This window comes from Apostichopus japonicus, chromosome 8 (assembly GCF_037975245.1).
Source record: "Apostichopus japonicus isolate 1M-3 chromosome 8, ASM3797524v1, whole genome shotgun sequence".
Classification (NCBI taxonomy): Eukaryota; Metazoa; Echinodermata; class Holothuroidea; order Aspidochirotida; family Stichopodidae; genus Apostichopus; species Apostichopus japonicus.
In genome coordinates, this window is record NC_092568.1 from 20,843,398 (window position 1) to 20,869,191 (window position 25,794).

The window sequence follows — 25,794 nt, forward strand, 5'->3', positions numbered from 1 at the left end:
GAGAATTGTGATACACACCTGACGATGATCACACAGTCAGTCTCGATGCAAGGGGACTGGGGTTGAGAGCGGATCAGACGTTCGGTAGTTTGGTTTTCGTGCCCAGGTTCTTTCCTGGGTGACTTTTCTTAAAAGTATCCCCGGTATTCAATCATGGGAGAATGATCGACAGATAGATTTTGCTGACACTTTATAACTCAATTAAATAATGAATAAGGCAGAACTTTAGTTTTGATATGTTATAATACCCCCCCCCCCCCAAAAAAAAACAGACAACTTTGAGTCCAATAATGTTTCTGTAGCTATTCCAGTATTTTTCAAGATATGTTTCGTTAAAGATACTTTTTTTCTGGAATATTCGTTTTAGGCTAAACTTAATGGTGACGTCGGCTTCTTGTGGTAGTTATTATAGTTAATGTCAATCCGTTGGATTTGAGGTCAACCAGAATACGTTCGTTAAACTTCATATTAGCAACAGAGCACCCTTGGATGGCATTTAACATCATTTGTCCTTAATAAATTTGTAATAATTATAAACATGTCATTTTAGACCACATAATCTTAATTTTTGTCATTGAGCTTTGTAGTGCAACTGAGGAACTAGTTAACTAAAAGGTCCAGTCACTTTAACTAGTGAAACTCAACTGTTTAAAAGGTCATTCCAAAAACAAACAAAAAATAACTTGAGTAATTGTGTTATAGGAATACAACCCTAGCTAAACTGAGAGCAGTGGTTTCTAACGGTCCACGGCATATCAGAGTTAATTTTGTTCCTGAAGTTATCAAAACACAATACGGGGTATTTTTTTTTGGTGAATCTCAAACAAAGTTCTTAAGAATAACTGTTTCCGAAACTACCTACTATCCGGTATGAGAATTTGCTACAACACTGTGGCTTAGAATGGGACCATATTGACAATTTTGTTATCTTGATAAAGTGATATAGATTGAATTCTATGTATATTAAATTTTATCTCATGGTCTTGCTGGCTTGTATGTCTCTGGCACTGCAACGAATATAATACTTGTTTTGGTGTAGGTATTGTAAATCTTTGCCAACACATTTATGTCTAACAATGAGTTTAATTAAGTTCCTGCAAACCCTTGTGAACCGCATGGCTGTGCTTGGCTTGCCACAAATAACCGATTACAATAAAATTCGTTCCACCTCCATAGTGACAAGAAAAAAAAACGGCTTTCAAGGAATGTAATGGCGCTGGTTTGAAACAGGGTGTTTTTTAATATAAAATAAGCATATGGCTCTTAAAGGCATCCGTAGATTCACTTTTAGGAGAATAGCGCCTCATCAAGCCACGTATTCAGTGGACGGTGGCTGCAAGCATGCCGGTCGCAGAGATGTCACCACCTCTGGCCAAAGGCAAGGATTCACGCACGCCACCTAGTACGCTTCTGGTCGATTTGACCGACCCTCTGCGCATCCTCCCGGGTTCTTTTGCGACAACAAGGGAGACATGGTACGGGATCCTAGGCCACAAAAAAGCACCATCCCACAGCCAGAGGTATTATCGCCAGAGGCCTGTCTTGAACCCTAGCCACGATTTACACGACCGACGAGGAATGAGTCTTTCGTCACCCTCTATAGCATCGGCCACCACATCAGCTAGTAAATTATATGGTTGAATTAATATATCAAGACTTCAGCGAGGACTGATGAAAGAGCAAAAGAATTTTTAAACTGTATAATCATTGATGGAGTCGAACTCAGTACATCCGGGTTATCAGTCCACTGCTCTACCCTCTGAGCCATTTGATGAGTTAACTTTCTACAAGCTTAAATTGGTATTGTCGGTTGGATACAATATATTGTGAACGACACTGCCTTCAACGAAATCTCTATTCATCCTGTTTTACTCTCAATAGAACAACGGATCTGAATATCTCTATTAACAAGAAGCTCACGCTTGTCTTTGTTTACATTGCAGCAAGCAGTAAGAATGTCGTTTCCTTCCAAGACGTTAATGTACAATAGGCTTTTGGCACCGATACTATCAATATCTTCGAAGCAAGCAGTAAAAGACAAACGGATTCCGTGAAATCTTCTTATTCACAAAAGGATGCTTAAGATTATGCTCGCAAGAGAGGTCTTGCTGTAAGTTGTGTTCTTCAGAACTATATTCTATGCAGACGATCATTCTATGCAGACGATCAACTGGAATAAGCCTGAAATTTCAACAAACAAATATCTATTCACATTTCAGTTCCGTTTTGAATGAGGAAGGGGCAGCCTATTAAGTCAAACACGTTAACTTCATTTGACTAATCTTATTTAGGGATTTGAATGGATGGAAATAGCACGGTTATTCGAAACCCGAAACATAATTCATAGGGCTTTGAGTTTATGCAAGTAGATTTGGGAAACACGGGGATCGGGAATTCTTCAACTATAAGACTGTTTATTCCGCAGTGACTTGATGTGCTTATTGATCCTCTGAAACTGCGGTATTTGCGTGGATAGGTCCCCCACCCCCCCCCCGCCCCAAATCACTGTGTTCCACACATATACAGAAGTGTGTATTTAGCTTAATACAAAATATTAGAATCATCTTTATAAATATCAAATTTTGATCTATTAGCAGCCAACTTGATCAACTTGTTGCATTTTGAAAGACTGAATGGTAATGAGGTTGGGACGGTGACGAGAACGAGGGTTTGGATGTTTTGAAAGCCTTTTTATGTGAAATACAAGTCAACACTATGACAAGGTCGACTACATCAACAGCTATAATCACTCATATAAAACATTAGTTATAAGAGGCAATAACATCCCTTTCATGGTCATAGTTACCCTCCCTTCACCGTCGCCCCTCCTCCCCATACCATTTGCCGGTACGTTACTGAAACATGAACATTGTATATTTTAGATCTCCATGAAAATGAAATATTCAATTGCACAAGTCTCCGATGAACAGAATAAAGATAAAGTTTCCTCCCTTTTCTGCTGATTTGAAAAGAAGTATTTGAATCGCCTCTCATATAGAGTATGGGTTGAAAATTATTCCAAAACGCATCCAGAACTCTGCTTTACTTTCACTTCATCACTTGACCAAAATTATTCATGCAACTAATTTAATCTTGAAAAAAACATCATGTTACAAAGTATTCTTTGAGCTTTTGTAAGTCTAAATCAAAAGGAAGGAATAAACCAATGAGAACATGTGAACTATAGAAACATTCTTTGCATTCCTTTCAAGTCATTGGAGGATTACAGATTACGTTGATCCAAGAATTATCCTCCATGAAATGGCAAGAAATGCTAAAAGGGAAATCATTCTTGTAAGATATTCCAACTGAAAAATAAACCCTCTTTACATGCTGCTTGATTCTTTCTGTGGATTTAAAATTAACGACATTAGATCGAAAGAAAGTGAATAGTACAATCGTAGCCCACCTCTTTTCAATCTTTCAATCGCAAGAAATACGATTGGCAGAGGCTCACTAGTAGGGGATTCTCCCTAGCAGGGATTCTCTCTTTGTGCGAATGAGTGAGGGGTAAACTAATGTACGTCACCATGGTATTAGGAACTGGTATTACCATTGGGTAACAAGCAAATGTGTCACGCTCACTCCAATGCATGATAAGCAATTATTGGTTTGTTATGAGATTGAATCGTACTATTGTTCCAAATTAGTTGACAAAGAAATAAAGAATTCTTGTAGCTAAGTTTACAATTGAAATTCAACAGATAGTAGTACACTTTTCATATGTAAAACATGATCCCGCCAGAAAGAATTCAAATCACTGAAATACTTATCCTAACACACACTCAGACAACACACGCACACAAAATAACGAATTTAATGTTGTTTTGTTTTTTTACTGTTTGAATGGGTAAATCTTTGATAATATTACCGTCGATCTGCCCGACGTTTCACTGAGTGGCGTCACGCACTAAATTGTTATCAGGTTCCTTATTTTTTGAGTAACGTTTCAATGTGTTTCTGTGAGGATGTTTAGAATTCAACGCAAAAACAAAATGCAGTTTTCACATTACCACGTGTGATTGAACAATCAGGCTGATAGAAATTTTACCAGAAAATTTCACTTTCTGTCAAAGCCGACATAATTATAGATAAACAAACTTTTATAATCAGAAAATCAGTTTTCATATCTGGGCTTAATATGACATAATTTCGTTACGTAACTAACCTAACTGTACATTTCGAAGCGGTTATAGATAGATCATCTATAAAGGAGGTCGAGTCGTCTCCAAGTTTTTTGCTAAAAAACATCTCAATAGCATAGTACCAAACGTTTTGAATAACAGTTGGGAGAGGTGAGGTTGTCAAACGTTCTCTAATATCTTCTCCCCCATCCCCCATGCACACCCTCCCCCTCCCCGTCTCCTCTCTCTCTATACAACTATTCATGTCAGAAGGCAAAATGTATGTCTTAAATGTGAACTAACGGAAATATGGTTGTTGTTGGTTGGTTGCTTTCTCTGAGATATAATGGCAGCTTGTATCTTTCTGGCCCCATTCTTCTGCTCAGAAAATTGCTCGTTTCAGAAATCAGACATGGATACAGGTACTTAGTACCACCCTAGGGAACTGGTCATGACTTCAGTACTTTCGCCGAGTTGATAAAAAACCGCAAATTGTATATCAGCAGCTGATATACTCAGTCCCTACGTACCTATGTCAACATGTTTATATATAGGACGTATCATAACCTCGTGTAAATACACAACTGACGAAAGCGTAGGCAGTAAAAGCAAATGATGCGGGTGTTTGGTATTTTATATAGAGTAGATAACTCCCGCGCATCAAATTTCCATACGATAGTAATATACTATAGAATTGCGGAGTAAATTTCAGCATGGGTTATACATGGGGTCGAACTATACGGGCAGTGGCGGACTGGCCACACGGGCATTTGGGCAATATCTTGTGGGCCGGTGGCCCGGTATGCCGGTGGGCTGGGGAGCCTGGTAAAAATTACAGCCCATTTTCACGGTAGTTAATAGAATACAGACGGGCTGTGTAGAAACATATTTTTAACTGTGGGAATCAGCTCATGAAATCACCATGTTAGTTAGTTCGTGACAAAAAAAAAACGTGCTATTAGCAACCCGTTCGTGCTAATGTATTTTATTTAGTTGTTTTTCCATATTTTCAAGAATGTTGTCACAAAATACATATATTTTTGTCTATTTTTGTTTACGTTTTAATTTGTTCCTCAGTTTAATCAAGTGTTGCTTCTGGAAAATTATTTTTTGGTCATTTTTAAAGGATTATTGTAACCTACAAAATTGAGAAATATAGCACCATTTTGCATTTTAACTTCCAAAAACTTTCAATGGTGAGGGGCGATCACTATGTAAGTATCATATCAATGAATAATGGGCCGGTCTAGCTGGAAAATGCCCGGGCCGGTTTTAAGACCCAGTCTGCCCCTGCTTATGATTGAAAGGCACCGGCGTTAACCACTGAGCTAACCCTCCTCATATTAGATTCAGTCTGCATCTTATTATCATATAGCACGTCTCAATTACCGTACATAGACATCGTAATAAATAAATCAGGAAAAATTAACGCACGTGTCTCTACGATGACGTCATAATTAGACTTGATCAAGTCTTCAGCCTTCTGGGTAAATGATCTTGGAATCTGAGATATCTCCCAAAATGGAGTCATATTTTTTGGGAAAGTCGTTCGTGACAGTTAGCTCTATAACGTTGATCAATTACGATGAATGCTCTGGTGTCTCCATTAAGACTTTTAATTAATTTTAATGCTTTTAATGAATGCTTTAATTACTTTTTAAGAGCAGCGTTTCATTTCCTCACTGTGGATAAATGATTTGCCAAATTTAAAAATGACAATTTTGGGGTAAAAATTTTTCCCCGTCATGATTATATTGTTTGAAAAATTTACTAGCTATGAAAACAAACGGAAAAATTAAGTCTAACTGATTAATAGGTTTGGTAATGAATACTTAGAATTTAGAAATAATGTGAGAATACATGCATTCGTATATACATTTTAAAGGATGGCTTACAGCAGCGTTCCTGGGTTGACTTTAATTTGTTTTTAATGTTGTTTTTAACTAGAATCTCATATCAGTATAATTCATTACCATGACTGGCCAAGACGTATTTCCAAGAGAGGCGCAAAGATTCAAACTTTGGAAACCTCCATGCAAGTTTTAGACTGTGTCTCCATGCCATTATGAAACAGAAGACGAAATGTTGAGGACTAAATCAAGTTTACTAATTGATTACCCATGAACATTCATTTGGGTAAAATCTAGGCTAGGTCTTAGTCTGATCAATCACAGTCTTAATATGAGTAATAGTCAGATGTCGGAACATTGAAAACCAAACTCAAAGGCTGCTTTAATGTACAAAAATTATGTTGATATGATGAAAATCTATAAGTCCAGGCTATATTCCTATTCCACTTTTTAATTTTTGAGAAGTGACCCTTTAATTATACTCATCGAATACACGGAATGGGTAACTAGGTCTATAGACAGATTTAACAACTTTTAAAAGTTTAGTTTTATACCCCATTACCATCGAATATCTAATTTCCTGATCATTTAACAATATTTACAAAATATACCGAAACAAGTTAAATGCGACCGGGCCTGGGTAAGTTTGAAATATACAATACTTTGAAATTGTCACAAACACTATCTCGTACCCTTCCTTGACACTGACTAAAAATATATACACAGCAGAACTTTTTCATTAATACAATAGCTCAATTGTAAATTATAAGATCCGATTGTAAAACATGATTATGGTAGGACTGGAGTTGCCCCGGAGTCGCATTTCACTTGAACTCGGTCAGGACTGAACACACATCACCTCACGCAAACACACAATGTTAAGCAGAGTGCGTTTATCAATTTGAAGTCTTATGGGCTTAGAACACACTCTACTCTTTTAAAGTTAGTAAATAATAGCTATTGCAGTCTTACAACAATCCTGACCTTAGCAGACAAATAATCTTTTGTTCTCTGTTCATCTTCTAAACTATTTGTTTCGATGAGCTGCACATTCGCTTAGCATAAATTGCACAGGTAAGCAGAAGAAGTACAAGTGAACATACAGCACCTACGGGTAACCCAATGACAAGCCAATTGTTCACACATAAAGGTAATTCAGTTCCCCATTTACCATTATCTTCACATTTTACAAGATCTGATCCAAAAAGGAAAAATCCAGGTTCGCAAATGCTCTGGTAAGTCGAATTTACATAGTAAACTGTTTCGTTGAGTTGTCCATTGATGAAATCGTTCGGGAATTCGCAAGTGACTACTTTATCAAACACCTTCTTCCTTTCTTGGTAGTCCGACATACTCATACGTGTTTCGTTTGCAAACTCCAAGCTGCCAGTATTTACAGCGTCGAACAAGCATGGAAGATTGTCCCCGCACAGGTTCTGTATATCTTGACTGACTCTGCTCGATTCGGGGAAATCAAAGTTAGGAGTAAACTCTGGCTTGGTGTAGAATTTATTATTGGCTGATGCGAAGTACGTAAAAATAGTGTTCGATGTATCTACCATCCACTTCAAGCCGAAGTTGTGATGGATACTTTCCATACTGGAGTCCAAAGCCAGCACGGTGCTATTTGGGAGCATCAAGTCGTCCGTTGGGTCATCATTAAAGTTTCCCAATAATCCATTAATATTTCCCTTAAATTTATCTTCGAGATATACAATGTATGACATCATGTTTCGCGAAATGGTAATTGTGATCGTAAAGCCAAAAGAAAGCGCGATGGTTAAGTTGGATTTGTCTGGATTGAAGTTAACTTGCGCCTCTCCGAAGGTAAAAGATGGTACGAACTTACCCTGATAGTCGTCCATGAGTTCCTTACCATCTATAAGTATTAATGTCTGGTTGAGAAGGGAACGCTGGACTTGAATCACTGGTAGGTTTTCACCTCTCACGGCAAAAGCAGAAAATACCGATGCATTAAAACCAGGAACTTGCTCCATACGACCTTGAAGGGTAATGTTGTGCAGTCTTGTTTCAAGAAGTGTGAACTCACCAACAGCGTTGAATGTATATTTGGCCTGATCCAGCGTTATGAAGTGAGGGTCACCGATACCAATGGCTGGTCTAGGTGGCTCATATCTAGTACAGTCGTCAGATGGTCTGAATTGGTAATATTTTAGACAATCATTTGTCTTTTCCCTGCGATAACAACATGCGATCCACGGCAAAACATCGTACTTTATATGTTTGCTGGCGCTTCTGTCGGGAGCGTACGCATCGGCAGTCCCTCCACCCGGTGGTCCACGCAGTAACTGCCCATTATTATTACCGTAGCAACATTGTTGCCCAGCTTGTGAGTCTTCGGCATTCCTTCCATAACACGCAACAGCGCCTGGGTGAAAAATGTCAATAGCAGCATTCGATTCCTTATATCTCGAGTCAACACGAGCTTGTGCTAAGGTACATGGGCAAGGTGGTAATGCTGGTAGTGGAGAAGCTGATTCTAGAATTGTTGAACAATCAAGTTTACTTGTATTCACGAAGGCAAGTTGAACCTGAAACGAAGTTCGGACGATATGCTCTTTCAAAGGTTCGACAATCATTTGTTTATATACACTCTTTACTTGAAAAATTAAATTACTTAATGTGTTAATTGAAAAATTGATGTCTGTCTCCTTTACTCTGTGAACACCTTCATTAGGTATCTGTTTTAGTGGTATTTCTCTCGACCAGCCAATATCTTCGTTATCGTTGGCTACAATCACACTAATATCAACGTACGGTGCATTGTAAAAATCATCAGGATCCCATACAAGGAAGAATTCTCTTTTCTCTGACAAATCAATGAGTCCAAAATCGACCGTGACATTCATGACGGACACTTTTGGCAGTACCATGTACTGCGAAACTACGTAAACGGTGTCAATATACGGATATGTTTCTCCCCCATCGAGAGATATATCAATTGTTGTGAATCCAGTGTTGCTAAAAACAGAAGTAGGACAAATTACTCTATCAAAGTCTTCTAGAAAGCCTTTTCTTACTACCTCCGAAGCATTCTGTCGAAATCGACAGATAATTTTTTCCTCTTCAACTTTTGGCTGTTGGCAAGGAAGTGTAGTAGTAATGACATCACCACCATTTTCACGGACCAAAAACGGTTTCGCACTAAGGATCCGTCCCTCACTGGGTAAGGACAACCCTGCCGCATAACCGTATGATTCTTTTCTTTCGTAACCGTAAACAATAACAGACATTCGGGAAGTAGAACTTGAATCCCCTTGCTCTATGAAATACACCCCTTCACCTCTTTGCAGCTCTTGTCTAAACATCACATACTCAGTTCCTGGTATATCAACGACTGATGTGCTGCACTCAATTGGACTGCCGTTGAACAAGACAGTATTGCATTCATCGTGTCTGACAACTATATTGACGAAATTAAGGAAACCACGAGTATCTTCCGTTGAATTTGGAGGAGTCACAAATCCAAACTTGAAGGCAAATTGCTCTTCTGCAGGGACTTGAATGATGGAAGGATCAACATTTCCACCGTCAATACTCCGCAGTATCTGCGTGACTGAAATGGGTAAGGATGAGGAAATAACCCCATTTCCTGCTAGAGAAACTTCCCAAAACTCACCTGCATTCAGTGTTCTATTCTCAAGTCCCGGTACCGAGACAACTGTGTCTCCAAAGAAAGAAACTATTCGATAAATTGAAACATCAATAGAACTGCCGGTTTGTGTGTAGATGTGCCTGCTACCCCAGCTGTCAACTGGTATCAACTGTTCAGATAATGTATCACAAGTTGTTCCTAAAGTATTCGCGCAGCTGTGACCGCCATAAGCTGCTACGGGACGATTGCTTCTTATGATACTGCCAGTTAAATCGGTCCCCATCGCTCCTAGTACTTGAATGATCTCGTGACTATCTAACTGGAACGATATAATGTCTCCAGGACTATAATCCTGATTTTCGAAGGATGCACTTTCCGCAATAGTGATATCTACGTTAGTACCATCTTCCACCCCAACAACCGAAAGAAGCGATGCTGCAATTGCTGTCTGTAATGTCATGACACTGGCTACTACGTAACTCATCCCTAGTTCTTCATTAGGTATCGCAAGAAATCCGTCTGTGGTGTAACGCGCATAGTTCATACCGTAGACAGACACATCACTCGATGCGTTGACAATCAGCACCTTGTCACTGCGACCACTTATAAACTCCAATAAAAAGTCTCTGGGTATTGTTATCCTGCGATACTCGCGTGCTGCAAGTTCGAAATTAACCTCATATTTACCACCTTCTACTTCCCTTCGACTGCTGATATTCACCGTAGTTAGATCTTCGTTAAACGCAACAACGAGAATATGCACCTCACCGATCCATGAGGAACCTCTAAAATTATTGGTGAATCCTACAACAAACTCCCTTCCTCTTGAATTTCCTCTGCATACTGGTGACGAAGAGTTCTCATCTTGTGCGTAGACAATGCTTAGACATAACGCCAGGTTGATTAAAGTAAACCGCATCATGTTAATGTAGCTGGAGAAATTTAAAAAGAAGAACGAGGTGCAAATGATTTGAAGTACTTTTCGTGTCCATGCATGCTTGCTTCTTGAGGGATGCGAAAGCATTTATTACGTTCATTAAAAACTTTTAAATCGTTTATTGAACTGAATGCTCGACATTACCAATGAAACTACCAACGATCAACATTACCAACATCCAATACATTACCAAGCATCATGTAAACAGTGACTGTTCATAATTTCATTGAATACTAACAGTGCGAAAATAATCCATGCGTTTTCTAACTGTGGCTTAGAAAGCACCGTAACCGTACCGATATCACATTATACGATTCGGCATGAAAAGAAAAAACTAAGGGAGTGGCAATGTTTACTATAAGTACTAATTAACTAGTTCCTTGTTCATATATTTTTAGCTTTTTCCTTCTTCATATCTTTCTTCAGTTTGCTTCGTTATCATACATGAATAACAAATCAAAAGCGAATGTCAAATTATCAACGTTCCCTTTGTCAATGCATGTGAACATTGAACCGTTTGCAGTCTGTTTGATCTCTCGTCAACAAGACGAAAATGTGGCAAAGGATTATATATTCCACATTCACCTTCATGTCTAAGCCAACGACATGTAGAAATCATGAGAAAATTATGCAACTTACCGTTATACTTCACGGTATTAATATGATATCATTAGTAAGAAATCCACCGCAATTGTTTGAAAGTTGACGTGTCTTCGTTTACATCATAACATGGAACTAACCTGAAATATCTGCCAGTGTCACTTTTTAAGCTGAATAATTGTCTCTATTTGTCGTAATTCACAGTTACGGTTGAATAATTTCTGTATTAGGAAGACAGCTAACAAACAATATTGGGAATCAAACTGATTTACCTTGTGTGAAACGCTTGGCGTATCGGCTTGAGTCTCCGCCTCCATACAACGTCAAGCTATAGCTTTTTGGTTCACATCGGGAACCAGACCCCCAATAGAACTATAGAATATAAAGAATGACTGCTCTACAATGTTGATGAATGCAGTTTTCCGTTGACTTTATGTTTCTGGTTATGCGAATTGGAAATGGGGGTTTTCTACACAACCATGTTAACCATTGTTGCAGTGTTGTGATGATGAATAGAGTGCCTTTACTTCATTATATAGTCCGACGCTGAGGTACACTCTCGCCAGTATAGTAGGAACTGAACTAGACTGTACGAAAATTAACTAGACCATTACGGAACTAAACTAAAGTTAAGCAGTCTAAACTTATAGTAAACGAAACCTAGCCGAACCAATCCAATCCAAACTAAACCTAACCAAACCAAACCAAACCAAACCAATCCAAACCAAACTAAACCTAACCGAGCCGAACCAAACCGAACCAAATCAAATCAAACCAATCCAATCCAATCCAAACCTAACCGAACCAATCCAATCCAATCCAATCTAAACCAGGCCAAGCCAAACCAAACCAAACCGAATCAATTCAATCTAAACCAATCCAAACCTAACCGAACTAAACTTAACCAACCCAAACCAAACCAAAACCAACCCAATCTAAACCAGGCCAAGCCAAACCAAACCAAATCAATCTAATCTAAACCAGGCCAAGCCAAACCAAACCGAATCAATCCAAACCAATCCAATCTTAACCTAACCAAACCAAACCAGGCTAAACCGAATCAATCCAATCCATCCAAACCAAAGCAGACCAATCCAAACCAAGCCAAGTCAAACCAAGGCAATTTGAACCAGCTTAGCCAAACCAAGCTAAGCTAAGATAAGATAAGCTAAGCTAAGCCAAGCCAATATATCATGTATGTCTTACTTATCATATAGTTATGTATTTTTCCTATGTCAATTATTGTTGGACCGTCCCCGTTTCGTCCCTGAAAATGTCTGTGTGTGAGGGGAAGCTTGGTCCCACTGCCCTCCCTCCCCTTGCTTCGCAACTGAGTCAGGCCAAACCAAATATCACTAAATTAAGCTAAAATAATGCAGTTGTAGATTTCACCGCGCTATTAACTTTGTACCAGTGCGAAAAGGATACGCATGAATGAGGGCCATATATTTAGAAAGATCAACAAATGTGGCAATAAGTAGGAATTTCCTAATGCCGGTATATGTGCAATTCCCCTATAAAGGATTACAATGAGTCATAGCATTACTACATATAGGTTACCAATATGTAGAATACTTCCTCCACTACTCATTGTGCCTGAATAATTTCCTTAAGTTAAGAAAAGTGCGACAAAAGTGCCTAATATATAATTTACACTAAGGCGATGTTGGGGCATGTTTTATAATCAATATACATGTATTGTAAAGAGCATAAACAAATGGTATGACAATAGGCTAGCTTGAAGATGATTTCAAATATTTCAGATCAAGGGAAAACCATGACTACCAATTTAAATCGATATATAACAAGTTAATTCGACAAACCGAGTCTCAGATGTCACCAGTCGCTACTGGCAGAGTTCCTCGATCGAAAAAGGGACAGGGCGGATTAAAGCAGTGCCTTCGGTGGCACGGACCCAGCGGAGCACCGTTTCCGATTCGTGATTTCGGTTGGTCAAACCTCCCCTGCAGTGGGCGAATGTTTCAAACAAAGTTTCCAGATCATTAAAAGCACTCATAGTTGGCTTTTGTTCTTATAAGAAGGCATTTTTCTGTAAATATGGATTTTAATATTTTCAATGAACTGTTTATTGTGGTTGATCTCCTGGGTACGATCCAGATTGGTACCAAAGTAAGTTGATCCTTGTCTTTATTATGCAAAACTGTTTAAGAGGTTGGATTTGTACTAAATCAGTAGAACCAATAGTCAAACGTACAGTGCGGTATTTTCATTTCGTTCTTGCTGAACGTTCCTGTCGTCACCGTGACGTATATCGCTGGGTTCGACAACGCTAAGACATTATAAAACAGTGTTTGTATGTTAGTCATTGGCAACCATTGTGCTAGGTGTAACCCATAGATTGAATAAGAAATTGCTCAAGCGTTGAAACAGGGAGTAACATATGAGTTTCTCAGAAGGCAACCTTTGAATGCGAACTGTGCAAATAAGGAAGATAAATAGAGAATATTATTTAAAGACGACAATACTTAAACACCGTGGTGGTTATGAAACGTTTTCTAGCAAAAGTTCACCATAATAACGAAGCCGTTCAGTAAGGTATGGTGTGTCAACGATATATTGAAGAGAACTTAGACTCAGTTGTTGTTAAAAGACATTGTCAGAGGGTTGCGTGCATGATGTGCCATAATGCTTTTGTCAAACGAATGGAAGTATTTACCTTGACCTTGCAATAATGCGTTGATTTATATACTTTCACACCGAGTTAAGAAACTGTGACAGAATGATAGTTGATTCAGATATGCCATGGCGACACCCTTCCTTTTAAAAGGTGTAAGAATACACTGCAAAGTAAAAGGACTATTGCTCATTCCTTTACACCGATTGGTGTAAGTTTAGTGTAGTCTGTAATATTGGTCAATGTTGCAATATTCTAACATGTTTCCGTCAGTCTGTAAAAATATTATTCATCATTCCATTGTTTTGATTTGGTATAATTAGCTTGTTACAACCCGTTATTGGTTTTCGTGTTTATATGATTTACAAAGAACAAGTTATATATTCATGAAGTAAACCATTGCTCAATGCAGTAGCCTGATGTGCAGTGGCGTAGCCAGTGAGAGGGGGGGGGGGAGGGGGTGTAGAGCCCCACATAATTTGGGGGTTGATGATGGGAGGGTCAAATAATAAAGAGAATTTAGTGAGAAGTCACCTCAAAAATACGTGCGCTACGCGCGCGGTTGCAGTGTCTCTCTGAGTGGCCATATTTTTGTTTTCGCATATATTTTTTTCAATATGTGATATAACCGGATGGTCTTCGACCGCGTAGGCGCGCACATTAGGTTTTTTCCCCAAAACTTGGTAACGTTTTGCTACCAAAAACGGTACATTTTAGACTCGACTGTATAGTTAAAAAAATGGAAATGATAGCACCATTTTGCATCTAAGTCCTTTTTTAAAAACAACATTTTCAATAGGGGGTCACACCCTCCCCTTATACCCTCCCCCAGAACGGTGATCAACCGCTATGTGCATAAAGATGGGGACAGAAATGCAACTTTGTCCTACGCCACCCCCCCCCCCCCTTCGGGTGACACATGCATTCATCTCGGCGTTTCCATCTTTCAAAGACGTTGTGATTATTCGTCGAACGCAGGGCCGTCTTAAGAGATCACCGGGCCCTGGGCCTGGCAATGGAGCGGGGCCCATCAATCAAGTGAGTTCGAAAAAAGTTGCGTGAAAAATTGACATCCTTGACAATCGCTCAAGCATAGACATGCCTGCATTTACCACCCCTCCCTATGTCGCGCATAAAGCATAAAACTTTAGCTGAACAACATATATCTAAAAAATGATATACATTATAGAAGAGAAATCTTCCAGTTGCCCTCCATCCCTTCCCTAACAATACTGGACTTACCATTTGTAACACCCTTGTGTTGAGTCTTTCAACCGAGAGGGAGGTGTAGGCGGTTAACGCAACGTAGTCGCCAAGAACATGAATTATTTTTAAGGGAGGGCCCGAGGAACATGAACTCATAGCATGCTCCTCATGGTGAAACATAATTGCACCTATTAGGTGAATTGAGTGTACTGTTAATAGTAGGAGAGACTAGCGTAGGTTCTTATGACCAACTAGATCGGTTTCTGCTTTCAAACTTCATAGGAGGAGCTTCATCAGTAGTAGCCGTTGAATATTTTATATTCGGCCTGGGCGTCTCATTCTCAAAATGCATCTATTTTCTGTGCACAAGTTTTTATGGACTCATGGTGCAGCTATAAGAGCATCTAAAAGAGCTTCGAGTGAACCTTGAGAGTCAGCTGATTCTTCGTTAGTACGAAACCTTGAGTTAACAAGTAAATCTTTGAGATTTTGGGCCCTATTGTAGGCTAGAATCGGTTCTTTTGGAAACAGTTTGGATAATTGTTGCGTGTTGCGAGATTAAGTGCCAATGTTTCTAAAGTGTTTTTCAAATGCGTGGTTTTGATATGGGGTGTAAAGGTGAGCTTGAACACAAGTGGTGGTTACTTTTGTTTAGGTTTGGTAGTGAGGTATTGCCCACGGTTTTCAAATTTTATGCTTTTCGTGGCTGAGGTAATTTCCTCTTTCTTATAGTTACGGAGTAACAGTTTCTCTGTGTAAGCCTTCGGGGCATTGTATATTCCAGGGTTGCTAACTCAGATTTGAATATTTAATGTCAAACTCTCAAGTGTTTCACCAACTCTCGTCACAAGTTGTCAAGTATCGAATTCAATCAGGCCTAATGGCCTATTCAATAAGTTTTCCTCCCAGATTAAGACACGGGGTTACTGTGATTGCGGGGCCCCTGACATCGCGGGGCCCTGGGTCAGGGCCCAGTGGGCCCATGCGTTAAGACGGCCCTGGTCGAACGGGCCCTGATGCATGGACTAATTCTGAATGTAAACCATTCCGTGCGCGCAAGTGTCCGCATACTAACATACATAATGTAGGCTGAGTACCACGCATGGGTATCACTAAGCTTCGACGATTGGTGGAGGAGGGTGCTCCCGACCAGGGACGTAGCTAAGGCCTGATGATTGGGGGTGTAGTGGCTGAAATTCCAACTGGATGGGTTTTGGAGTCAGAAAATTCCGACTGCTGCCTTGTACCCCCCCCCCCCCCCCGCACTCATCGTCAACGATACGGTCAGTGTCAGTCAGACACCCCATCTTTCGCGACTGCACTTTTGTTCCGAACTTTTTTCAATACATTTGTACCTTATGGGGCAAAGTTTTTGCTTATGTTGATGGCACTTTTAAACTTCCGTAGATTAGTATTGAGTGTTTTAATTGTATACCATAGAGACAATGTATATCCCAACGTCGTAGCCAGGAATTTGAAAGGGGAAGCACTTTTTGCGATTGATATGGGGTAGGGGTCTAAGGGGAGGGGGTGTCCCCCTCCCCTTTGAGATTTTTTTGAACAATTGAAGGTCCTTAGATGCAATCTGGTGCAATTTGTTGCCAGTTTCATCATTATCATATGATATCATATTATCAGCAGATTTTGTTTCCTGTTTGAATTCTTTTACATGTTCTTTTACATAATATATCAAAAAGAAAAACATAGTGCTTTTTTACAATATTTCCAGAAGGATGATTCTTGTTTATTGTCCAATGTCTGGACTTTAATACATTTGACGAACTTAATTGATGGACAATATAAACTTTCATATTTTGTAAGACAGCCAGATTTGCAGTGGCCTAAAAAAATATCGTTATCTCCGTGTATTAACAGTGTAATAATTATTTATAGGAAGTGCGTATCACGTACGATTGCTAGCTTAGCTTCATAACATGCTGTTCGTGCAACAACTTAGGACGAATCATAGAACGGATGAGAACGAACTTATCGTCGTCCTTGTGCGTACGGTTCGTGACATTCCATCGAGTGAGGTTAGGTAGGCAATATGTATTTTATTACGCAGTGGCCAACTGTAGGTTTGAAATAGGCTATAGGCTAAATTTATCTAATTGCATCTGCCAAACTAAGTAGGCCTAAGTAGTTGAATCAGTAGGCCTGCATGTTATTACGATTATAATCGAGTTAACGGAGCTGACGAGTATTCAAGATCAAAAGAGCACTGACAAAATACCATGCCAAAAAAAACAACAGTTTGTAAACATTTTTTTCGACACTCAAAGGGGGGGGGGAGCGGTCGCTCCCCTGCTCCCCCTGGCTACGTCCCTGGTATATCCTGAACTTACTTTAAGCTAGCGAACAGGGTCGACCCACCCAATAGCAAAATTAATACATAAATTTTCCGAATTGAAGCTGGCGAACGTTGTAATTTTTTTTAGAGTATTCAAAATCATACGAAGTTTTGTATGGTGGAGTATAAGGATCGCGAGATACAATTTCTCAATGTGACGAGGAAAACGTGGTAAATATGACTGATTAAAGGTCAATTTTGATCGAAACTTTTATGTCACTCACAAATTACAAGAACATATGAAAATAAGAGTGCGACAGTCAGAAAAATTAGAGCGCGACAGTCGGAAATTCCGAATTGAAGCTGGCGACAGTCGGAAATTCCGACAGTCGGAAATTTCGACTGTCGCACTCAAATTTTCCAACTATCGTCATTTTTACCAAGATTGGGGGGTGAGACACCCCCCCCCACACCCCCCTCTAGCGACGTCCCTGCTCCCGACAAACACAGTCGAATTTCCCGTAATGTCGACGACGAGCTCAAGCGTCGTGGACAGCACAGTGCAATATGAACAATAACTTGTACAATCACGTGATCCATTTTCATTCCCCACAATTAGCTGAAAATCCGAAATTTAAAAAAAAAAACGACTTTACGAGATAACTTGACGCCAGATTGTTATGGTACATCATCGAAATTTGGAAATTAAAACGTCAACCTTTTTAGATCAAAGGTAAAAATTTCGACATAAAATTGAACGGGATTCGAACCAGTGACCTCTGGATTACAAGCCGAACGCACTATGCTAACCAAAGACTGGAGAGCTCAGAACGCTTTCCGCGCTAGCTGTACATTTCTCTGCTCTTTTCCAACTATTTGCTACATCCGCCCCCCCCCCCTCCCCAATCAGAAGACCATAGTAATGCCTCTGCATGAGGGGTGCTTCAAATACAAAACTGATCTTCGTTCAAGTTAGTCCTTTGCGCTATAGGATTGTAGATTAACATTGTATTCAGAAAAGAGTGTTTGCAATTTGACGACCAAACACTGCTTCTACACCTGTGGCAGTCAGTGCAGCTATATATGTATCACACAGTTTGCGGTGTTAGGGAATATGTACAGGGACCGTACACCGCCAGCATATTATTTAAGAAAGATAAATTATATTGCAATACTGGGCCAACACTATAGAATGCTATTCCGGCCCCGTTCAGTACCGGAATTCTTTATAGCCATTCAACAAAACATGTTAACACTGTTAGATATGTACAATTTGCAGGCTGCATTCTAAGTTTTATATATCAAGTTAATTCGACAAACCGAGTCCCAGATGTCACCAGTTCGTTACTGGCAGAGTTCCTCGATCGACAAAGGGGACAGGGCGGATTGGGGCAGTGCCTTCGGTGGCACGGACCCAGCGGAGCACCGTTTCCGATTCGTGATGACGGTTGGTCAACCCTCCCCTGCAGTGTGCGAATTGTTCAAACAGTGTTATCATTAAGTTTCCAGATCATTATAAGCACTCATAGGCTAGTAGGCCTTTGTTCTGAAGAAGGCATTTTTCTGTGGATATGGATTTTAATATTTTCATGAACTGTTTATTGTGATTGATCTCCTGGGTACGATCTAGATTGGTACCAAAGTATGTTGATCCTTGTCTTTATTATGCAAAGCTGTTTAAGAGGTTGGATTTGTGCTAAATCAGTAGAACCAATAGTCAAACGTAAAGTGCGGAATTTTATTTTCGTTCTTGCTGAACATCAGGGTTCGACAACGCTAAGACATTAGGTGTAACCCATAGATGGAATAAGAAATATCGAATAAGAAATTGCTCAAGAGTTGAAACAGGGAGTGACATATGGTTTCTCAAAAGACAACCTTTGAAGACGAACTGTGCCAATAAGGTAGTTAAATGCAGAATATTATTTACAGACGACAATACTTTAACACCGTGGTGGATATGAAACGTTTCATAGCAAAATGTCACCATAATACGAGGCCGTTCAATAATGTATGGTGTGTCAAGCAGTTGTTGTTAAAGGGGTCACATAAAGAAATTGTCAGAGGGTTGCTTGCATGATGTGCCATAATGCTTTTGTCAAACGAATGGAAGTATTTTTACATTGACCTTGCAATAATGCGTTGATTTATATACTTTCACACCGAGTTAAGAAACTGTGAAAGAATGATAGTTGATTCAGATATGCCATAGCGACACCTTTCCTTTTAAAAGGTGTAAGAATACACTACAAAGTAAAAAGACTATTGCTCATTCCTTTAATCCGATTGGTGTAAGTTTAGTGTAAACAGTAATATTGGTCAGTGTTGCAATATTCTAACATGTTTCCGTCAGTCTGTAAAAATATTATTCATCATTCCATTGTTTCGATTTGGTATAATTAGCTTGTTACAACCTGTTATTGATTTTCGTATTTACATGATTTACAAAGAACAAGTTAAAATATATTCATGAAGTAAAGCATTGCTTAATGCAGTAGCCTTCTGTGCAGTGGCGTTGCAAGTGAGATGGGGGGGGGGGGGGGTCGTAGAGCCGCCACATAATTTTTGGATTGATGATGGGAGGGTAAAAAAATAAAGAGAATTTAATGAAAAGTGACCTCAAGAATATGTGTGCTACGTACGGGGGGGGGGGGGTGGGTCAACCACGAAATATAATGTAATGAACAGTCACCTCAAAGATAAGTGCGCTACGCGCGCGGTTGCAGTGTCTCTCTGAGTGGCCATATTTTTATTATCACATATATTTTTTTTTCAATATGTGATATTACCGGATGGTTTTCGACCCCGCAGGAGCGCACATTTGCTTTTTGGTTTTTCCCCAAATATTGGTTTTTCTACCAAAACAGGAACATTTTAGACCGACTGTAATTTAAAAAAAATGAAAATGATAGCACCATTTTGCATCTTAGTCCTTTTCGAAAAACATTTTCAAGAGGGGACCACACCCTCCCCTTATACCCCTCCCCCAGGACGGTGATCCACTGCTACGTGCATAAAAATGGGGAAAGAACTTCAACTTTATAGCCATTTAACATATCATTTAACCCCGTTAGCTATCTACAATTTGCATGGCTGCTTTCAACTTTTTCTCTGATCTCTCTCTCTCTCCACGTCTCGACATCTTTCTACCTATATCTTGTTTTCTTGTCATATTGGTATGTTTCTCTCAATTAATGTTACCGAATTCACCTGATCATCTTTTCGTTCCTCAACTAAATATCAACTTCCATTTTCTGCCCGTTAACTGTTCTATGCAATTACTGCTTTTGACTTCAATTAGTGTGTACGAAACTCAAACTAAACTCATTGTTAATGTTGAATCTTCAATACAACAATTTTTCTAAAAATTTTGTTGTCATTTCTTTCATTCTATTTGTTATTTATAAGTTGAAGTTAAGATAATCCCTTTCAAAACCTTATTTCATCGATTCATACCTGCATCAAGATGTCAGTTTGAAGGCCAACCATACAGGCCCCAAAGTTTAGCGAGCTAAAACTTGTTAGAATTGCTTCCAAAGACATTTTCTGAAGATTCAGATTCTCTGATGAGCATTCGGGCATCATCACGGGACTTCTGGTATTTTATTGGGGGTGTGGGGGGGGGGGGATACTGCGGACCTATAACTGAAGAAATAAACAGTTGAGTAGATATTAAAATCTACTAAAAAATCATTCAGAGTAATATGTTTAATATCTTGAATTTCATGTTTTTATTTTTATTATAAATAATAATGGTAATAAATGTACCTCTTTATACATATAGATTCTCTGCATAAACAATGCCCAACTTCGTAAAGCAAGTTACCCACAACTTCTTCTTGGATAAATATATCACAACAAATTACATAATTTCAATTTAATAGGGTGCCTGCTATGAAACTATGAAATACATACTTTAATCATTATTACAGAGCAATGAATCATTGAGCTGTGATGTATATGCATGGTTTATTGTTTTTACATAGAGATCAGAAGAGATAATTATTGATGTCTACTGCATATCTTATATGCCACACCCACTTCCCCTCCCATTGCTCCACCCCCTTTACCCCTTTTTCAAAAAATGACATATTTATTTTAAGAACAATAAGTCATATTTCAGGCTTATCCTTCGTCATCCACATACACATTTATTTAGGTTTTTGTGATTTTAGCCACAAAATTAAGTTTGTTATGATGTAGACTGTTTACAAAAAAAACCCATTGCTACCAGGTCTATAACACTTTTAAGTTATGAGAAATGACATTTATCATGCATTTATCATGCATCTGAGTGTTATCAACCAAAGGGTGACTACATGATAAAGTCTAATAAAGAGACCGTTCAGGTCAAATCCTCAGATACAACACCAAAACACATAACTCATCAAACATAAGACTTCATGGCCTCAAAATAACACCTTTACAATACATTGCACCTTTGTCTACGACAATTATGTTGTGGTTCAAAGGTGCTCTATAGTTGTTAATATACAATTAAAAAGACCATGTTTTTGATTGAGCTACTGAATGGTGTAAAACAAAGGATTATCATTAAACGTTGATCACTGCACTGAGAAGCGGACATCATCAACTTCTGCTCCTTGACGAAAATGACATCAATTCCTTGGTGCAGGCTCAAAGCTTTTGTTTAATCGACTATTTTATAAATCCTTATAACTCAATCCATACATGATCCTTTTCAGTTGATATTGACAACAGAGCACTATTTGATGACATTGAATATACATTGGTCCTTGACAAAAACTTGTAATTACATTGTAAACATATTATCAGAGGCCAATAAAGTCTTTGAATGCTTTCATATTGCGTTGTGTGATGCTGCATCTGAGGAACTAGCCTACGATGGCTGTGTTAGACTTTGCTGTCCAGCCAATTTACCTGATGAGCCACAGATGTTGAATAAAGGGACATTTCTCAAAAAATTAAAGGAGTAATTAAAAAAATACAACCAGGGCTAGCAGCATGTTTTAATGTTTTAATTAATTTTGTGCCAAACGTCAAGTAAAATTTGTGGAACAACCAGAGATCAAGTAGATCATGATGTCTTAGAAAACTACCGCTGGAACATTACAATATGCAGTGGTGAGAGCCAAAACTTGTCCTTAAAGGTTGCTCTGGGCAGATGAAGGGTGCTGTTGTCTGTCCGGTCCAGCCAATGGAACGTCTCGCTCATCCCAGAGACTGACCCCGTCGCAGGCACAAATACGTTTGTTGTTCTCAAACAGACCAGCTGATCGGGCAATGATTCCACAAGCCAGTCTGTCACGATTAAAAACAGAGAGAAGGTACTTGATTAATTATTCTGCAAACTGGTTCATTTTAGATCAGCCTTTCTGCTATTCGTTAGCAATTTTACCAACCCTATCGATTATTAGTGAAGATCAGATTGCAATTTGAAAAAATCAAGTTGACACACCTTGGTATATGTTTTCCCATTCTAACCAAACGTAGCTTTGTCAAAACTCCTTCAAAACTGTTCTGATGGAATTGACACAGGAAATTATACACCAAATGCAGACAGGCAGGTGAAAATGTTCCCCTAATGCTTTCATATGTAGTTTCTTCTGATTATATTCAGTCCATATTCACTCTCAACTTAGCAAATTATGGACCAAAACAAATACCTCCCGCAAAAAAACACACAATCAGTGGATTTTTTTCTTTCTTTCAGGAATGACTACCATTAGGAGAAATGATTTTTCTATTTTATAAGGTGAACTTACCCTGGCCCTGAGTTACCATCTATCTTGGATTGGGGTGTCTCGCCTTGACCTAGGTCATCTTCTCTCTCATGAACAACAAAGGATCTACCAATCACATCCCAGACCTGTAATAAAACACAACCTTTTTCAACCGATTGATGGTACACGACACCAATTCCCTCCCTATTTTACAACAGTCATGCATTGATCAAGTATTAACCTGTCCATGATTAGAAAGCAGTTCATAGTTTCAGTGCATCATAAATGTATTGAACTCTTCCCTATATATTAAACACACCAAAGACACGTGTATAATTATGTATATATATTTAAACCCCAGTGGGGGGTCACATATATGTATGGTAAACCCCAGTGTGGATCAAATACTGTATGTATGGTCAACCCCAGTGGGGATGACATGGTAAACCCCAGTGGGAATCACATATGTATGGTAAGCCCAGTGTGGATCAAATATGCAAGGTAAACTCCAGTCGGGATTACATATGTATGGTAGACCCCAGTGGCAGATCACATATGTGCGGTAAACCCCAGTCGGGATTACATATGTATGGTAGACCCCAGTGGCAGATCACATATGTATGGTAAACCCCAGTGGGGATCACGTATGTATGGTAAACCCCAGTGGGAGACCACATACATCTATAGTAGACCCCAATGGGGGATCACATGGAAAAAAACCAGTGGGCGATCACATACTTTTGGTAAACCCAGTTTGAATCAAATATGTATGGTAAACCTCAGTGGGGATCACATATGTATGGTTAACCCCAGTGGGGGTTCATATATGGACATGGAAGCAGCATTGGCAAGGAGAAATGTGAAATTAGGCCAAACAAGAACCATTCCTTACCTTCAGTTGATCATTTTCGATTCTAAATCTTGCTCGACCATTTTCAGCAGCACTGATATTACCGAGGTCTCCGACATGCTGACAAATGAAGGAAACATGAACAAACTGTATTCTTGTCATCTATTATTCTTGTGCAACATTGCTGTTTAAACATCCAATTAAGGTAAAAAATGAGCCAATTGTGTATGCAATGTAGGCTTTCTCATCATGCTAAGACTTTTCTACAATTTAATTCTATTTGTATATCGATATACTAAGCAGCTTAAGCATTTAACCAGGTCAATATGTTGAAAATATATACAATACTTTCCCAGTAGGTGAAGCATGTTCTCACCTAACCTGCACAAAGCTTAACATAAAAGTTGTTATTACCATGTACTCAAATGAATTTGATTCGCATTCAATTAAATTCAGACCAATTCAATTTGAACTCGATTCAACTCAATTCAATCCAAATTTTTACCAATGACCATACGTTTCATCATCATAATTTCCAGAAATACTAAATTATTTCCATGACAAGTCAATTGCTACAATAACTTGCAAGATTAAATGTCAAAAACAATGTTGGAGTTTTTTTTTCATATCACATCAGAGTTGGTGGCCTTATATAAACTGTACCCACTTTGTGAAATAATGTTTGCTTTATTTTTTTCAAAATTTCTACAGATTATGTTCCTCCGTTTGATACTACCATATTTGATAGAAAGCTCCTTAGATCGATTATGAAAGCTGAATAAAAACTTTTGATCCTACTTTGAAGCATATGGACGAGCTACTTGTTGTCACAATCAGGATATTCTTTAGAAAAGTACAACCTCTGCTTACCCTCTGTATTGCTGAAGGTCCTCCGTGTTCCGAGTTGAAAGGATTGAAATTTCCTCCACAGCTGCATATCAAGAGTGAAAAATCAGGGTCTACTAAATTAATTTCCAGTAATCATCTTGTTTTTCTGCCTCCTTTGGTGTTTGAATTTGTTTTCAAGTTCAATATTAATACTTGTGAAAAACAGTCCAGAAAAAAAAATAACCACAGTTAGATGTCATTTAACTGCCAACCCAAATTAAGTGTGGTGAATAACAGTAATGGAACTGCAAACGGACATAAATTACATCACAGCCATAAACCAAGTGAATCATGTATTGCTTTGAATTTCCATGCCTTTTGCAAGATTTCTAACATGCAGGATATGTCCGCCGTGTTGGATGCTGTCAACCCTCTGTATTATGTCTGTAGGGGGATGTTCCGGTGGTTACCGTCCATTGATGTTTAATAAATAATTAAATATGATGTTTTTTTTTATTATTTATGCATCTGGTAACAGAAGAGTGAACGATGTCAGCACATCAATATCAGCTGAAAGTGGTTTTATGTCTCTTTAAAATATGGGATTCACTTATATACAAAGGGAAAAATAACATTTCTAAAAAACATTGCATTTTGATGAAATTCTAAAGACAGAGAAACATTATTCTGCAAAGTCACTCAATATTCCTTATGTATCAGGTTTCAAGGCTAAATCTACAAGAAGATTATAATAAGTTAAAATAAACTTTTAAGACCTCGATCCTGATGACATCACAGACCACCTACTGAGCTTCACCTTCTGGATTATATTATATTAGATTATATTCAATCAGTCATATCTTGACTTAGGGACCAGATATTGAGATGAACACTTACAATGTGCAATTTATCTGCCCCTAAAGTATCCCTTCAATCCACAATCTCAATGCAATGTATGATACAAGTTTAGTACAAACAGGTGTTTTATGCTAGGTTATCATCACCCAGCTACGATTTCTGGCACGTTTACTGTATTGATTGTAATGAAGTTGCCAACCAACCAATCAATCGATTGATCAAACAATGATCTAGATTAGTAATTAACACATCCTTGGCAATTCCATATATGATCCTCACAAATTTGCCACCCTTA

The 25,794-nt window shown here is 38.7% G+C and overlaps 2 protein-coding genes across 3 annotated transcripts in view; both read right to left on the reverse strand.

Moving 5' to 3' along the window:
- Positions 1-25,794, reverse strand: part of LOC139971000 (copper chaperone for superoxide dismutase-like) — an 82,465-nt gene that overhangs the window by 8,850 nt on the left and 47,821 nt on the right. The window contains exons 5-8 of one of the 2 annotated variants that reach the window (XM_071977120.1): positions 24,684-24,744; positions 23,856-23,933; positions 23,006-23,109; positions 20,966-22,541 (exon numbers count right to left, since the gene is read on the reverse strand). The exons of the other annotated variant lie outside the window; for it this stretch is intronic. Coding sequence (XP_071833221.1) covers positions 22,385-22,541; positions 23,006-23,109; positions 23,856-23,933; positions 24,684-24,744 — 400 coding nt within the window. The 3' untranslated portion in view covers positions 20,966-22,384. Of the gene's footprint in view, positions 1-20,965; positions 22,542-23,005; positions 23,110-23,855; positions 23,934-24,683; positions 24,745-25,794 lie in introns of those variants that run through there. 2 annotated transcript variants of the gene reach the window in all.
- Positions 4,910-11,294, reverse strand: LOC139970991 (sushi domain-containing protein 2-like). Its single transcript, XM_071977110.1, has 2 exons — positions 11,167-11,294; positions 4,910-10,522 (listed from the first exon to the last, which is right to left on the reverse strand). The coding sequence occupies exon 2, from the start codon at positions 10,510-10,512 to the stop codon at positions 6,997-6,999; it is 3,516 nt and encodes a 1,171-aa protein (XP_071833211.1). The 5' UTR covers positions 10,513-10,522; positions 11,167-11,294; the 3' UTR covers positions 4,910-6,996.

What these genes read in the sequence shown, in the direction of transcription:
- LOC139970991 (XM_071977110.1), bottom strand. Translation starts at nt 10,512, where the DNA reads ATGATGCGGTTTACTTTAATCAACCTGGCGTTATGTCTAAGCATTGTC.